At 41.8% G+C, this 14,677-nt stretch overlaps 3 protein-coding genes and 1 non-coding gene across 5 annotated transcripts in view; 1 reads left to right on the plus strand and 3 right to left on the minus strand.

Annotated features, from left to right (window-relative positions):
• On the minus strand, positions 1-12,153 carry RPL30 (ribosomal protein L30). 2 transcript variants are annotated; one of them, XM_067018054.1, is made up of 6 exons: positions 11,527-12,153; positions 3,313-3,387; positions 3,155-3,206; positions 2,749-2,894; positions 824-954; positions 1-102 (listed from the first exon to the last, which is right to left on the minus strand). In XM_067018054.1, exons 3-6 carry the CDS (start codon positions 3,173-3,175, stop codon positions 53-55), a joined length of 348 nt encoding a protein of 115 aa, XP_066874155.1. In that variant the 5' UTR covers positions 3,176-3,206; positions 3,313-3,387; positions 11,527-12,153; the 3' UTR covers positions 1-52. The 2 variants fall into 2 exon arrangements, with proteins under 2 accessions (XP_066874155.1, XP_058898477.1); XM_059042494.2 differs by lacking the exon at positions 3,313-3,387 and having other exon boundaries at positions 11,527-12,031.
• LOC131744302 (small nucleolar RNA SNORA72) lies at positions 267-398 on the minus strand. The gene has a single exon (XR_009332089.1). It is a non-coding gene; the product is annotated as a small nucleolar RNA SNORA72 (small nucleolar RNA).
• The window catches only part of ERICH5 (glutamate rich 5), a 21,032-nt gene continuing 17,735 nt past the window's right edge, over positions 11,381-14,677 (plus strand). The window contains exon 1 of the mRNA XM_059042483.2: positions 11,381-11,834. Coding sequence (XP_058898466.1) covers positions 11,777-11,834 — 58 coding nt within the window. The 5' untranslated portion in view covers positions 11,381-11,776. The remainder of the gene's footprint in view (positions 11,835-14,677) is intronic.
• Positions 12,802-14,677, minus strand: part of RIDA (reactive intermediate imine deaminase A homolog) — a 40,539-nt gene continuing 38,663 nt past the window's right edge. The window contains exon 6 of the mRNA XM_067018053.1: positions 12,802-12,857. Coding sequence (XP_066874154.1) covers positions 12,825-12,857 — 33 coding nt within the window. The 3' untranslated portion in view covers positions 12,802-12,824. The remainder of the gene's footprint in view (positions 12,858-14,677) is intronic.

Genomic DNA, 14,677 nt, shown 5'->3' on the forward strand with positions numbered 1-14,677 from the left:
TATTTTTAAAACAAGCTCTGGCCAGTTTTATTAAAGAAAAATTGTGCATGATTTACTTTTCACCAGTCTGTTCTGGCATGCTTCTAATGATATCTGAATCACCTAGAAAATAAAACACAGTAATTTTACAATTCATTTAATGTCAACAGGTAATCATCAAATTAGCAATTGTTATCTTCAAAAGTTATTACACTAGCTGTGCTACCATTTCTCAAGGTTGATTGGATACCTGGAGTCACAGACATTTCCCACATAAATCAGACTTGGTTTATCACCAGCATTTATAAAACCAGACCTAGGAAAAGAACTAGGTCTGGGGACACATGCATGGTCTTAATATAGCGAATGTTTAGCCTGCCCTGATTATTACAAATTCAGAACAGCGAGAATATTCGCAGTATTTTATGAATTAATTAAAAATTCGTAAGTTCAAAACATGACATGTTTTTGTAGGCCTTTCTTTTTCTCAACTTAATTTTATCCATCTGTTCTCAGGCAGCCAGTAAACATTCCTTTTTTCTACCGTTTCACCTGATTATTCTGTCCCTTTATAATTTCACCTTTTACCAAGGCCCTAAAGTCATCACTTCTTAGGTGCTGCATGAAATGAAACTCATGATCTCAAAGTAAAGAGAATTTCATTTATAAAAAGGTAATTCTGTACTGACATTATCAATTCTCTGTAAAATAAAATTACAGGATATCCCTTGCTATATCCAAATCCTCAACATCTGAACGTAGAAACCAAAGACATTTGTATAGCAAGAAATACTTGTATTACATCATAAAGGAAAAGAATTACTTTATGATTTAAAAAGCATACCTGGATCAATGATAGCAAGTGTGCATACTCTGTAGTATTTTCCACATGCTGTGCCCAATTCAATATTATTGCCACTGTAGTGATGGACACCAGTTTTGGCCAACATGGCATAATACTCTATTTCAGATTTCCTTTGGGAACCAAAAGAAGGTAAATAAATACCATACCAAGTGACACAGATTAAATGTTACTTCTCTCATTAGTTTTAATGTTTGTAAGACCTCCAAACAGTAAGCCAGTTATTACTTTTAAAAACATTACCATATCCATTATTCAATACAAACCATCCTTCCTTGGATCCCTTACAAGGGACGGGACAACCAGTAAATACCTGTGCTCGTGGAAAAGAGTAGAGTACAAAATAAAATTATCATTTACTTAGCATTTACTATCGCCAGACACTTTACATTATAATTCCCATGACAACTTCTAAGCCATTTCTATCACCCTCTGGTGCTCTGAAACCTAGATGGAGAGTGATATTACAGGTATACCTCAGATACTGCATATTCATTCCAGACCACTGCAATAAATCAAATATTACAATAAAACTAGCCACAGGAATTTTTTTGGTTTCCCAGTGCATAAAGAAGTTGTGTTTACCCTATACTGTAGCCTATTAAGTGTGCAACAACACTGTGTCTAAAACTAACGTACATACATTAATTAAAAAATACTTTATTGCAAAAATAAATTAATTAATTAAAAAGCTACCCATCATCTGAACCTTCTGGGAGTCACAGTAGTAACATCAAAGATCACAGATCACCATAACAAGTAACAGAAAAAGTCTGAAATATCTCGAGAATTACCAAAATGTGACATAGACATGAAGTGAGCAAATGCTGTTGAAAAACTGGAACCTACAGACTTATTCAATGCCGGGTTGCCACAAACCTTCAATTCGTAAAACAAACCAAAAAAACCCCACCCCACAGTATCTACGATGCGCAATAAAGTGAAGTGCAATAAAACCAGGGATGCCATATGCTTGTACTTACCCAGAGTTGGCAGTTTTGTGTCCACTAAGTAGGTAGACATGAATGGTTTTACGAATTTGAAGGGAGTCCTAATACACTGTTGCCACTACTCACTCAAAGTGTGCATCCGCAGACAAGTAGTGCCAAAAGGTGCATGTTAAAAACGCATAATCTCAGGCCCCAATCCAGATCCATTAAATCAGAAATTGCATTTAAACCAGATCATTTGTGACTGTGTGCATATTCATGTTTGAAAAGCACTGCTATAGAAGGTAAGCATGAAAGGTTTGGAATAAGACCAAAGGTTTGGGAGGGAATGGGATGGAAGAAGAGATCTCTCCAGACTTTACCAATTACCTACAGACACTATATGAAATGCTGTGAGGTTACGTATTACCATAGAAAACCAACAAGGGAAAGGGACTGAAAACACGGCTTATATTCTGCATGGTCCAAGTTTCTTTAACTTATTTACAATACCCACTAAATGCAGTTTCAAAACAGTGAGGCAAGCAAAAACTGGGTGAACTGGGAACCTGCAGCTCCACAGGCCAGCCTGAACTTCTCTAGCTTAGCTTTTCTACACTACAAGTTCAGAAAATGAAGCTCTTTTAAAGCACCTCAAAGTTAAAAAAGCAGGACACATGGACAAACAAGTTATGTTTCTGCGCTGCCCTCAAACTTTGACGTTCTCTGGTTTTTACCCCTTCTGCCACGCATTTCTCCCAAAGAGAACCTCATACGAGGAGAGACTATGACGAGCGGGAGAAAAATCAAGAGCCAAAAATCAACAACCGTTAAATTATTCTCCAGGTACCGCTCTGTAATACAAAATTTTACATGATACCCAGTTTATGCTACCCAGATTGCAAGTTCACATTCCTGGATATTCGCTCACGACCAATTTGCAGTGAGCGACAAACATACACAGGTTCTTTCAATTACCTCAAGGCTGGGCAGTTGTTGGCGAGGATGACCAGTTTCGCTTTGCCGTGTCGGATCATTTTCAGAGTCTGCTTGTACCCCAGCACGTACTTTCCACTTTTCATAACCAGTTGGAGCCTAGAGTTGATCGACTCCAGTGACTTTTTCTACAAAACAAACATGTAACACGGGCTTGAAGGCCTTGTTTGTAACCACTCAAAACTGGATCCAGCTTCCCGGAAGCTGAACCCCTTAATAAAACCTCCGCAGAGGGTCCCAAATCCCTGAGAGAGTCCTTCGGGTTCATTTTGGACCCCTACAAGGCCAGCGGGCACGCTGTGCGCCCACTGTGCTCGGACCTGCCCGCCCCGGCCGAGACTCAGCTCTCCACGTGAACAGGCTCCCGGCCCTGGCCCGCTACACTCACCGTTTTCTTTGCGGCCACCATCTTCCTGCGTTAGGCGCGGGACGCCCCCAGCCTAGAACACAGAGGATAAGACAGGAAGTTTAGGATCCGAAGCTCCAAACGGCAACTCCCTGTACTCCCCGCGTGGCCTAAACCTCGGTACGGAGGAGCCTACTCACCCACTGCAGCCGCCAAGATGGCCGAAGAGCGAGAAAGGAAGGAAATCCCACAATGCCAAGCTCTTCACGTCGGCGCTGAGACCCCGCGACCGGAAGCGGAAGCAAATCCCAAGCGGAAGGGGCGGGACAAGAAGAAAAGTGCTGATGTGGGTATCTCTAGGGACTTTGAATTGGTTTGGTAGCTGACTGGTGCTGCCCACCTGCCGGCTGCTGCCCGTAAACCTCGCCATCTGTGTTGTTCCGCTGCTCATAGCTGAGGACTGAGGAACTGAGGAAAGTGGAACCGAACGCGAGTTGGAGAAGCCGACTGACAGTGAGGCGGGAGGGGCGGTGAGAAGAGGCGGCGGCGGCGGCGGCTGGACCTCGGTCTTAGCGCCGATGAGCGCATCTCTGCCCCAAGTCGGGGCTCTTGAGGAGACTCGGGGAGGACCGGGGTGTGCCGCAGCTCACGGGTCTACCCTCTGCCGTCGGTTCCGCCGGGGCTGAATCAGCTCCGTACACTACCCTGCACTCACCCAAGTTGCCTGTACAAGTTGTCAGAGAACGGTGGCGCCCCCCTCTGGCTCCCCTAAACTCACCTCTTTTGTGGCCGTGTTAGTGGGAATTTGTAAGCCGAATTTTCACCGGGGGTGATAACAGGTCTAATTAAAAATCTTTTTGTTGTGAACGTTGGACCTTGATACAGATATCCAGTAACGAATCATTCAAAATATTAGGCACAGAAAGTCTCTCACCACCACACACACACACACACACACACACACACACGCAAAAAAAAGTAAAATCTGACCAATTGGTAAACTGTCATCGTGTGTCAACTTTTAGGAATCTATCCTACAGGACAGTCACACTTGCCCAAAGACATGAGAATAAGGATATTTCAGCATTAATTTTTAATAGCAAAACAAATATAGAAACATCAAATGTTATCATTCTTAACAAGAATATATGTTGCTATATGCATAGACAATTCAAGTCTGGAAAACTAATCATTGGAACGTATCTTGGATGAGAGATAAGAGTAGGTGGTGAGGAGAGAACATTTACTTTGTTTCAGTACTGCTTGAATTATTTTACATTTATTATTTTACAGCATGCATTGTTACGTAAAGAGCTCCTTTAAAATAAAAAAGTGGTTGTTTTCAATAGAGCTTGTGAAACATCAATTATATCTTAAAGCAGTATGTTTCAAAGTATGGCTCCCAGATCACCTGATTCAGAATCACCTGGAATTCTGAGTCCTGGGCTCCACCCAGGTCTGTGGAAGAAATCTTTGGATGTAGGGCCTGGGAATCTGAGGTTAATGAGCAGCCTCCACGATTCTCATACATACTTAAATTTGAGAAGTAGAGAGGAATGAAATAGCCTAGTTGGTTCTGAGGCATGCATGCTTAGACAGAGACACAAACTAATGATGCCTTACACTTTTATAATGAGCTCTATACTTTGAATGCTTTTTAATATCTACTTTCCCTCAAAGTAATCAGGCCAAATATTACCCGCATTTTAGAAAGTATATGATTAAAGCACTTGAGGTGACTTTCCTTGGTGCTTTTCATTTTATAATACCAAATTTCTGGTCCTTAATATATGTCCTCACTATGTATATATATATATATTTTTTTTTTTCTTAATGTCCTCACTATATTTTAAAGAAAGGCCTTAGGTGCTTTCTCACAGGGATCTTACCATGGTTTTGTACTGGAAGCCAGGGAAGCCCAAAGTACTCATTCATCCATACATTCATATATATGAATCATGACCACAAAATGTTTGAGAATTCTTCCTAGGGAATCTTAACTGATTTTTGCCATATCTTTTTGGAGATATATTTAGGTTCTTGGTTTTTCCATTTAATACCTGCAGGACTTTGGTCAAATTGTCTAACCTCTCTAAGCTTCAGCTTCCTCATCAAAAAACTGGAATAATAATGTCTACCTCATGGTATTGTTATGAGGATCACAGTAAACGTAATGGTGTATGAAGCAGCTAGAACAGGGCCTTGTACATAATAAGTGTGCAGTGGATGTTAGTTCTCTTCCTCAGTCCCACTCCTATCTCCCTAACTTCACACTGCAGCCACCCATCCACAACTTAAGTTGTGGTTCACAACATTGCAAAATCCAAACACTAGGGGAAGAAACACTTGCCATGCAAGAACGACAGTCAAATCCTTTGACTCATGAAGATTTTGTAAATATTTCCACACTTGTATTTATTAGAGCAGGAGTTGGCAAGCTTTTTCTATAGAGAGCCAAATAGTAAAGATTTTAGGCTTTTGGGCCATATGGTCTCTTTGGCAACTAAACTCTGCTGATGTAGCACAAGAGCAGCCACAATATGTGAATGAATGAATTTCATTCATTGAATGAATGAGCACGGCTGTGTTCCAATCAAACCTTATTTACAAAGTCAGGATTTGGCCTGCAGGCCATAGTTTGTTGACCCCTATGTTAGAAGATTACTATTACTTTTATTAAACATAGCTACTTTAAGTCACATCATTATTCTAAAGAGATGTGTATTGAAGTATTTACAGATGAAGTGTCATGATATCTGCAACTTATTTCCAAATTGCTAAAATAAATGTAAATAAAATCCTAAAATAAATGTAGATAAACAAGTAGGTAGAGCAAATGCAGCAACATGTTAACAACTGTTGACTTTACAGTGCAGGGGGGTGGTGGGGGGTGAGGTGGGACTTCCCTGGTGGTCCAGTGGTTAAGACTCTGTGCTTCCACGGCAGGGGCCTGGGTTTGATTCCTGGTCAGGAAATTAAGATCCTGCATGCCGTGCAGCATGGCCAATGAATAAATAAGTAAAACTACAGAAAAAAAAAAAAAACACCACGAATATTTTTAAAAATAAAAATGAAAAACCAAGTGGGGGGCATACAGTTATTCATCGTACTATTCAACGTTTTGTGAGTTTGAAAATCTTCATACCAAAAAGTCGAGGAATGTATATGTTTCAAGAAAGGACTTTGCCATTCAGCCATTATTTTATTTTTTCTGGATGCTAGTCTGTAGCATTTCAGAGTGGTTTAGAAAGAATACCAACAGGTAAATGTGACAGGACAGAATTCACACAAGGCTCTCTGGTTTTCCTTCCCCAAATTCACTGCTCTAAATTTCTGAGAATTCTGCAGGCACCTGCATTTATTGTGCTTCTGGTTTTTACTTGCTGTGAGAATGAAAAGTGACAGGCTGCATTCCCTGTTAGAGCAAATACCATCAAGATCATCTGCTATTCATTGGTTCAGTACATTGGCCCATCCCCTTATTGTCAAGCAGTTAAATCTATCGTATTCATTGTCATCAACTATTACTTATTCAATGTCCAAATTAGGAAACAGCCCATTAATGATTTGGAATTCTATTTGTCTAACTCAGCCTTCATATTCTTAAGGCACCCTGGATGTTAAACGTGCTCAGAAATAAAGCAGGGAGAGGGAGGGATTGTGAATCCAAAAGTGAAAAGACCCTGTAAACTCAGTGAATGTTGGTGGCCTTTCAGCTAGCTAAACATATGTACACTGAGACACGAATTCTGAACCCATGGAGGACAGGAGGGAATGAATGCCACCTATTCCTCTCCACCCTTTCTGCCTCCACAATAATGAAGAATCCAGAATGTTTCTCCTTTACCCCTTTCTGTTCAGACTGGGAAGGCTCCAGACTGCACTGCATTAAAAATAGGGCAGAGAAACACCTTCTCCTATTTTCTTAAAAATCATTCTTCCGTTCCTCAAAATGGGTACATTTTTATACTCTTGGATACAAAGAACCCAGAGCACTTTATTCACTATTTTACTGTGGAGGAGTGACACTTTTGGAAAGTAGAGTAGTTTTACATTTCTTAGGGTCAGTTTTTGAAATTTTAGTGTTAAATGAGATTCCTGTGTTTCTAAGGGTCCACAAAAGCATGACGTTTTACATTTTATTTTTAATAATTTGAAAAGTCTAACATATACTTTTATTCTTAATAAAGCTATAATGCACAGGCTTCTTTTTTTTCTCTTTTAACTAAAATTTAACTCTGTAACACTGCATGTCATGCTGATCAGAAAATGTCCCTGATTACTTAATGGAGAAATAGATAATAAATGCAATTTTGTGACAACATCATAACATGGGAATGTCAAAGAAAAGTGATAAAAGGAGTCCTTGAAGGTAAAAAAGATTTATGAACTATGCCTTCAAGATGTAACACATCAGCCTGTAAAATCACAGTATCAGTTATGATTCCATATTATCAAGATAGGCCTAAAGGAATAAGACAGGACTGGTAATTGCTAAGAATGAGTGTGGTCTGGGAGAGGGGAGGGAGAGTAAGCATTATATCTTAGTTTAGATACTTATTTTGTAAGCAATAGAAACAAGTTAGCCAGTTGAGCAGAAAAGAAATTTATTTTGTAGTTCACCAGATGAACAGGAAGACTGGAGAGCAAGAATTGGATCTGTGTATACTGGTCATGGGGGAGGTACCACCATTTATTAGTCACTGGTTCAGAGCACACTCTGCAAACCTCAGGACAGCATCCCAACTTTCAAAGGTGCTTTGCCTTGGCTGTGCCATAACTGAGTGCCACCCTATCATCCTATAGTTTTGGCTTCTTCTGGATGATGAGGTATATGGAAAGACCGGTAAATCACATAGAAATTAACCTATTACCTCGCTTGTCTCATAGTAAAGTGAGTTCTTTGATAAGATATGATACTGAATGTAATGTCTTGATGGATGTGTGACGGCTTGATAATACCATCCCCTAATTGATGGTGTTGGCAGAGGCATGATGGGAAGGAAAAGCAAATTTAATCCAGTGTGTATTACAGTAAAGATTCTCTACTGTCCCCAAAGAGGTCCAATAAGTCTTCCGCAAGGAAGATCTTCAAAGTAAGGATACGATTTCAGAGGCTTACAGTTGGTTACTCTTGCTGCTGCTGGCAAATCAGGCACTCAGCCAGGAAAACCATGTTAAGTGGTTTGAGCCCATACATACCTTCTATCCTTGTCATTTTATACTTGAGCTGATTGAGCAAGCATTGGGGATGGCTCATGAGAAAGATCTCCTAACATCCATGGGGCACCTGATTATTACTGTTTACCTGATTATAAAATGCTTCCTCTGAAAGAAATGGAAGAGACCATGACTTGACTAACAAATTATCTCTGAGGCAAAGTAAGATACCCAAGTCAACTCCCAAAACATAATTGATGGGGAAAAGGGGGAACTTACCTGGGCTCAGTAAGCCCTGGTTTAGCACGAAAGCATTAAGAGTCAGAGAATTCCAAGTCATGTATTTATGTTTAATCTGAGTGATTGCATCCCTTTTGGTAACAATGGAGTTTTGAAATTTTTCACTAGCTAAATAAAGTGTGGCTTTCACTTTAAAAAAGAAAGAGAATCATCTGAAGTGGGAGCCTGCTACAAGCTGACTTGTGGCCCACCCCAAAGTCCTATGTTGAAGCCCTAACCCGCACAGTGGCTCAATATGGAGACAGGGTCTTTAGGAGGTAACTCAGGTTAAATGAGGTCATAAGGGTGGAATCCTAATCTGATAGGACTCTGGCTTTACAAGAAGAGGAAGATCCGCCCCCCTCCCCAACCCCCCATGTGAAGACACAGTGAGAAGGTTGCCATCCATAAGCTAGAAAGTAAGCTCTCACCAGAAACCACATCGGCCAGCATCTTGATCTTGGACTTCCTAGGCCCCAGAAGTATGAGAAATAAGCATCTATTGTTTAAGCCACCAAGTTTATGGTATTTTGTTATGGCAGCCCACACTGACTTCTACAGGGCCTTTTGATAGCATTTATGTAAGAAATAAATATTTCCCAAATCTAGGCTTATTCTGAAAGGTCCATCCACATTCCTCCTTTAAACTTCCTGGCACTAATCCTGTAGTCTTGTTCCTTCTCAGTTCTTGACTTGGAATCCAGCCAAACCATTAGCCACTTTCAAAGTACTTCTCTTTCCTTGGGGCACAGTAACCCCAGATAGAAGGTAAGGAGAAGAATCACAGTACATATTTGTAATGTTATGAAGCATACTTCCTCAAAGATACCCAGTCTCCTATTCCTACCAAGGGATTTGTGAACCAACTGCTGGATGGCCAGGGCTTCATCAGGCTTGCGCTGCAGAAGGGAGGGAGAGAGGAAGGTGGAGAGAGAGAATAGAGAAGGGCTCTTAGAGAGGAGAAGGGAAGATGGGAATGAAGGGAGGGAGGGAGGGAGAGACCTCTAAACATATGGTAATGTCCATAGCTGTGTACCCCATGACCCATAGGGGGAAATATGACAAATTTTAGGCAATTTGAGCATCAAAATAAATCATGATGCTGTTATGAGCTGATCGTGTCCCCACCAAATTCGTATGTTGGAGCTCTGACTCCCTATACCTTAGAATGTGGCTGTGTTTGAAGCTAGGGCCTTTATAGAGGTAATTAAGGTAAAATGATGTCAATCCAATATGACTGGTGTCCTTATAAGAAAAGGAGATTAGGACGCAGAAACACATGTCAGGAAGACCATGTAAAGATACATGGAGAACACTGCTATCTACCAGCCAAGGAGACAGGACTTCCGAAGAAACCAACCCTGCTGATACCTTGATTTCAGACTTCCAGCCTCAGAACTGTGAGAAAATAGATTCCTGTTGTCTAAGTCACCCAGTCTGGTACTTTGTTATGGCAGCCCTAGCAAACTAACACAGATGATAACATAACTCATTGACTAACATAAGAATTAATGAGTATTTATTGCTCTAAATAAATGAATAATAAATGGAGGGAAAGGGAAAGTGCTCCGTTACAGTAGAATGTCAATAATAAATGTAGACAGAATAATGTAGAAATTAGGAAATTAGAAAAACCACCATTTGATAACCATCATAGTAGTAAGTGTTCCAAGCAAGAATATTAATGTATGCTAAAGTAACAGATAAAAGTTTGATGAGACATGTACACACACTACTACACTTTAAATAGATAACCAACAAGGACCTACTGTATAGCACAGGGAACTCTGCTCAATATTCTGTAATAACCTAAATGGAAAAAGAATTTGAAAAAGAATAGATACATGTATATGTATAACTGAGTCACTTTGCTGTACACCTGAATCTAACACAACATTGTTAATCAACTATGCTCCAATATAAAATAAAAATTTTTTTTAAAGTTTGATGAGATACAGGATACTTAGTCTTAAACTCTCTTCCCATAAATTACAAAGAGTAAAACTGTAGCTTTTCAGTGGAGAAAACTGGCAGACTAACTGCTAGGTAGTTAAGAAACCTACCTTAACTAACTGATCAAAGTTAACATCACCAGACTTCCCTGGTGGCTCAGTGGTTAAGAATCAGACTGCCAATGCAGGGCATGGGGGTTCAATCCCTGGTCCGGGAAGATCTCACATGCAGGGAAGCAACTAAGCCCGTGCACCACAACTACTGACCCTGTGCTCTAGAGCCCACGAGCCACAACTACTGAAGCCCACGTGCTACAACTGCTGAAGCCTGCATGCCCTAGAGCCCATGCCCCTCAACAAGAGAAGCCACCGGAATGAGAAGCCCGCGGACCCCCCACAAAGAGTAGCCCCTGCTTGCCGCAACTAGAGAAAGCCCACACGCAGCAAAAAGTTAACATCACCAATAACAGGGCAAATTGACATCATGTGCCCCCTTATATGAATCCACAGACAACATAACGTCTGCCCATTCCAGACAAAACTGCATCACCTGAAAACAATCATGAGGAAACATCAAACTCAAACTGAGAAACTTTCTACAAAATAAATGGCCTGTTCTCAAAACAAAGAAAAAACAAAACGAAAGACTGAAGAAAGACTGGCGAACTACTTTAGTTCGTTAAAGCAAACTAACTCTAGAGAGGCACGACCCCTAAATGCAATGTGTGGCCCTGAGTTGGACAATTGACCAAACTTGAAGAGAGAGTGGATTAAATAGTATGTTATCAACGTTAAACTTCCTTGTGGTAACAGTACTGAAGTTATGTAAGAAGACTGTCATCACAAATCTAGTCACCAATCAATAGCCACTGGCTACAATCGCCTCCTCCCCTCCCCAGCGATTTCACGATGCTTCAGATAAGCCCTCCCAGGCCTTCGCCCTCTCTCTCCCTGACATCATTCCTATCCCTGCTGAAGCCCCTTTCCTCTCTGCCTTTCCCACCCTCTCCATCTTCTCCCTACCTGGCTCCTTCCTTGTCTCTGTCTTCTTCTGCGTCCTTGCTGTGGTGTCCCCACCCTGGCTCCTTCCCCCAGCGAGCGGCTCGCTTTCCTTTCCAGGCTTGCGCTCTGCAGCCGCGGGAGCCGGCCGCGCGGAGTCGGAGGAACTGGTGCTGAGGCAGCGGTTCGCGCGGGATCCGGACTCGGGGACCCAGGCCCGCGAGGAGCTGGGACAGGGGGCCGCGCTCGCCCGCCGGGCGCCCTCCTGCTCGTGATGGGCTGCTCCAGCAGTGCCCTCAACAAGGCCGGCGACGGCAGCAGGCCCCGCAGCGGTGAGCAGGGGACCCGGCCCCACCCCCGCCCGGGCCTCGGGCTTCGGGTCGTTTGCTCCCAGGGTGTCCCTCAGGTGCGTCTCCTGCCCACGCGGCCCGGCAGGGGGCAGCTCCTCCCTGAGGATGCGAGTGGAACCCGGAGCCGCGCTGCTGTGCCTCAGGATGCGGCGGTTCCCGTGCGCTCCGCCGCGCACGTTGCCCCTCGCGAGAGCCCAGGCTTGGGGAGGCCCTGCTGGGGGGTGTGAGCGCGGGGAGTTCGCCTTAAATCCCTAACGCGGTCAGCCACAGCGTCCTCTTAAACAGAGGCGGAATTTCAATTGACGATAACTGCTGTTAATCTCTTAAACGTTCGAGATTTCATAGGTTCCTGCACTTTTAAAGAGGTCACAAACATTTTCCTCTATCCTTGGCTTAAGTATTTCTTGACGAATATGCATGTGATTAAAAAAAGTGGTCTTCACTGAATCCTGTATAGAAATTCAACACGTATTCTAAGTGTCTACTGTATAACAGCCAGGTGCTTGGCTAGATGTTGAAGGTATTCAATGTAAGTGACCCTACTCTTGGGGGTTGAGGTTGGAAGAGACAGACAACAAACAAGTTACACAAATGATTGTAGGGAATGTTACTCTTGAGGAGGGACAAAAGTGTCCAACGGATGGAAGGGGTTTTTTAATCCTCTCAGAAAAGAATGAGTAACCTTGTTTTAAAAAACATTTTATCGCCAGTATAAATAACCATCCACATGAGTCACACCGTTTCTTTTTTTTCTTTGCGGTACTCGGGCCTCTCACTGTTGTGGCCTCTCCCGTTGCGGAGCACAGGCTCTGGACGCGCAGGCGCAGCGGCCATGGCTTACGGGCTCAGCCGCTCCTCGGCACGTGGGATCTTCCCGGACCGGGGCACGAACCCGTGTCCCCCGCATCGGCAGGCGGACTCTCAACCACTGCGCCACCAGGGAAGCCCCCGTTTCATTTTTTATTCATGCTTTCATTGCTGTTCTAAGTTTTCGCGGATGTTGTTCTGAAAGAAACGTTAAAACGAGTGACAACCAGTTGCATAGAAAATTAATTAATACGCTGCATAAATTGCTCAGTGCACATCCCGAATCAATCAACAGGTATATTTTGCTTCTGGTCCTCAGTTAGACAGTACTCTCTTGTAATCGGATACTATTGTATGTTCATTAGCATTTCAACTCCTTGGTCTTGGAGGCCCCATAAATAAGTCATTCCTGTTTCTGTAGCTCACAACTTCTTTAAATTCTGTGTACAACCCTAAGCCTGTGTTTATGTGAACTTTTAGATAAGAATAGTCCAAGGTTATTAAATGTCCCCTACATGCATTTACTCACTGTACCCCCAGTGTTTAACAATTTTTGGCATAGGATTGTTGAATGAATTACTTCATTTAATCCTTATAACAATGCTTTGACTAAGTATTATGATCATCCCCATTGTACAGAGAAGAGTAAATAATTTGTCCAAGGCTGCGGGGCTCCTTGAGAGTCAGAGCTGGGCTTTGAACTCAGGTACTGTGATTCTAGAACTTGACCTTTTATCTGTTCTTTTCCTCCTTAAACCAGTTTGTGATAACTAGATTTAAACCTGTTTTTGTCTCAAATCACTCTGGTTCCCCATTACGTGTGTGGTCATCCACTATGCAAACAACAAAAGAAATATAGTGAAGTATAATAGAGTATTTATTATAATTTAATAAATTTAATATTATAATAGAGTTTATTATAGAAATATTATAATACATGCACATAATAGATTAATATGATATAAATATAATAAAAATTATCACAAGTAAAATACTTATCCCTAAGTAAGAGTCAGTAAAATATGAAGTTTATATTTGCTTCCAAGTTTAAACTAGGAATATTTGGAGGACATTTAGCCTTAGAGATATTTTCAGCAGCTACATAGATGTAGACAAGTTTCCTGTGCCCTCCCATAGAGCTACAGATAATCTTCATATCATAAGAGATTCTTTAAAAATTCACAATATCAACCTTAGAACTCCATGAGTTAAAGCTAAAATACATCAGCTAGCCTGTAGACTGGATTTCTGTTTGTACAGTTCTGCCTAACAATTTTCTGTAACTGGCTTAAGAACTGTTATACATAGTGCAGTATTAGCCTAGAAGCAAAAGCATCATAAAATAATGTCTTGGACTAGATTACCTCTAAGATCTCTTACAGCTCTAAAATCCTGTAACACTAAAATATGGAGGTATAATACTTATTTTCTGGGCTCCAACGAATCAGATAGTTACTACTAGTTAGGTAGCTGTTAGGCTGAATAGGAATAGTCCATACTATTGATCGCGTGCAGACATTTGCTCTGACCCATCAGACACCGAATCCCACTGAGCTGCTTTCCATCACTTCCAAAAGATGACTCACTAGGGAAAGAGATGTGGGGGGGAGGGGACGAGGACAGAGGTAGAGACTGGCCTCCGGTGTAAATAATTATCCAGTGCTACTCAAAGTGCAGAACAGAGCCTGGTGGCAGTCACACATAGATTTTTACTGAATGCCCTGAAATGTGTGAGGAGAGAGGCTTTTCTTTTCCAAAGGACAACTAGACAGATTGAATTTGGAATTTCTTGTGTTCATGGAAGCATGTTCTATATATTAGGACAATTTTTGTTCCTTTCAGTGCTTTGAGGAGCTGATGAATCTGAACACAGAGATTCTGTTGACTTCATAGACATTAATGAACCCAAAGGTTTCCAGGTCTTTGGCATCCGAACCTTCCTCCCTGTGCTACCAGCCCCCTGCTTCTAGGTGTGATTACTGTTCCACTCTTCCCTGATATAAATGTCATCTGTTTCT

The sequence above is a fragment of the Kogia breviceps genome, chromosome 17, assembly GCF_026419965.1.
Source record: "Kogia breviceps isolate mKogBre1 chromosome 17, mKogBre1 haplotype 1, whole genome shotgun sequence".
Taxonomy (NCBI): Eukaryota; Metazoa; Chordata; class Mammalia; order Artiodactyla; family Physeteridae; genus Kogia; species Kogia breviceps.

Excerpts from the sequence above, each read along its gene's own strand:
- RPL30 (XM_067018054.1), bottom strand. The coding sequence starts at position 3,175 with ATGGTGGCCGCAAAGAAAACG. Across the intron at positions 2,895-3,154 it reads TGGTGGCCGCAAAGAAAACG|AAAAAGTCACTGGAGTCGAT; the intron begins GTGAGTGTAGCG and ends TTTGTTTTGTAG. Across the intron at positions 955-2,748 it reads AACAACTGCCCAGCCTTGAG|GAAATCTGAAATAGAGTATT; the intron begins GTAATTGAAAGA and ends TGGTTCCCAAAG.